The 1,990-nt window shown below is 45.4% G+C and overlaps 1 protein-coding gene across 1 annotated transcript in view; it reads left to right on the top strand.

The window, feature by feature from the left end:
* Positions 1-288: 288 nt before the first annotated feature.
* The window catches only part of LOC107040723 (zinc finger protein 768), an 18,325-nt gene continuing 16,623 nt past the window's right edge, over positions 289-1,990 (top strand). The window contains exon 1 of the mRNA XM_015260929.1: positions 289-391. Coding sequence (XP_015116415.1) covers positions 289-391 — 103 coding nt within the window. The remainder of the gene's footprint in view (positions 392-1,990) is intronic.

Here is a 1,990-nt window from a genome sequence, read left to right as displayed (position 1 = left end):
CCCCCACCGCCCGTTTTAAAATACCCGTCCGTCTTTTGAGGAATAAACCGCGCGCGCGTGAGACGTGTGAACACGCAAGTGTATTTTCAAACGATTTATCAATGTTTTTTTTATTTTATTGGACCAGTTATCAAGTTTTGTGGGTGCGACGAATTGAATTTTAATGATTATCGGTGGTGAAGGAACAACGTGCTATCAACAATTGAACACATTGTTTTGTATAAGTTTGTGTTCAGTTATTGAATACAACTTCGTGATCACCAGTAAATAGTAAAAATAACGGCGTAAATGGCGCTCTCAGCACAGAATCAGTCAACGTCGTACGTCAACCTGTATTATTCTATTGTGCAGCGCGCTGCGACACGCTATTTTAAGGAATATTACAATTCCGGTGAGTATTTCAATGTAAACAATGCGGGATTGAGTAGCGCAGCGGTTCAACCGTTCAATTCAACTCGGCCCTCTTCCGCCTTTTCGTGAAATATCCCCGAATCTAATCGAGATACCGGAATTTTCGTGAGGACCTTCTTTGTAGAGCGGATCGAGAGCTGCAAAAAAGGTCCTTACGAAGATTCCGCTATCCCCCCTAGATTCCGAGATATTCGCGGAAAACTGGTCGACAGTGAAAATCGACTTGAAACATTTTTATAGAAAACAAAAGCCGGGGGAGAAAAAAATGAAAGTTTCGTAGACTACAAACACCCGAGCAATTTTGATTTCGCGTTTGCGGGGCTGACCTTCCCATCGACTCAAAAAATAAACCTAATGCACCAGTGGGAGCGAGTGAACGTCGTCAGTGGTGATTACCCGTGTGTTTGGTATACGCGCGTAAGTTAATTCGAATTGTCCCGCCAAGTGAATCGCTCCCCCGTCGTTTTGGCCCAAGCACGCCACCTCGCCGATTCACCGCTGATCTCGGCGAACGATAGGCCCGCCTTATTGCCACCGATGGGGAACGTTAGTAACGCGTGCCACTCTTAGTGTTTCACGAAAAAACCCAATAATCGGTGGTGAAATATCGCATCCAGAATTGCCACTGTCGCACAGCCCCTTCCTCCCGCTAATAAAACTGGTGCCAAAGTGACAACAGTTCGCAAAAGACTAATAAGTGGTGAATACTTGCGAATTGTCGGAATAATCATGAGGTGTACATGTACTCGGGCTTTTATGCGTGTTTGTGGTGTAGACACGCACGTGGCCATGGCGTTTCGCACAATCGAACGGGCGTCGGTGCAACAAGAGTAGACGTTTTTCATTCTTTTTTTTTTTTTTTCGGTGAGAAATTTTCGGGTGCATCGCGTGATGCTCGCGATCAACCCGACATGGGTACAACCCCACTATCGACTGCTTTGCCAACTGTCGGCTAATCATCCGACGGATTAATTTTCACATCGTTCATTCATTTTTTCGCGACTTGTGTTCGGCTTCATTGTGCTGTGAGATTGTGGGTCAGCGGTCATTCAAGATCAGGAGCGTACGCACTTTTTCGTTGTCAGCGCGATAGGATTTTTTATTTAATCGCCTGTGTGATTAGCTGTGAGCCAATCGGTGATATTAAGCGACTGTGTCCTGACGTGAGAATTTAGCAGACTTTTTGACGACACGTGAGGATGGAACTGTTACTGCGGGTTTTTCGATTTCTGACGTGTCCTGTGGTCGACGACAATTGGATTTGACAATGCCAAAAAAATGTACGATATTTATTGTTTATTTTTATCGGGTATCATTTCCTGCTGATTGATTGGCTCATTTGGGAGGGGGGGGGAGATGAGTGGTAATCGTACNGATGAGTGGTAATCGTACTTGCGTGTGACGGAGAGAGTTGAACAAAGGGACTCGTTGTGCCAGAGATTTTCGTACGTCTTCTACAAAAGTTTGCCTTGTTAATTCGCCATGTGGCATCGCTGAATATCGCCTCTAAGTTATATATTTAGATCTGAGATGCGTGATAGAAAGCGAGCGACGGGACCACATGGAGGGGGGAGGGGAG

This window comes from Diachasma alloeum, unplaced genomic scaffold, assembly GCF_001412515.2.
Source record: "Diachasma alloeum isolate Michigan unplaced genomic scaffold, Dall2.0 Dall_scaffold_00340, whole genome shotgun sequence".
In the NCBI taxonomy this organism is placed as follows: domain Eukaryota; kingdom Metazoa; phylum Arthropoda; class Insecta; order Hymenoptera; family Braconidae; genus Diachasma; species Diachasma alloeum.
The sequence above is the reverse complement of the archived record's forward strand: the minus strand, read 5'-3'. Positions and strand labels throughout refer to the sequence as shown.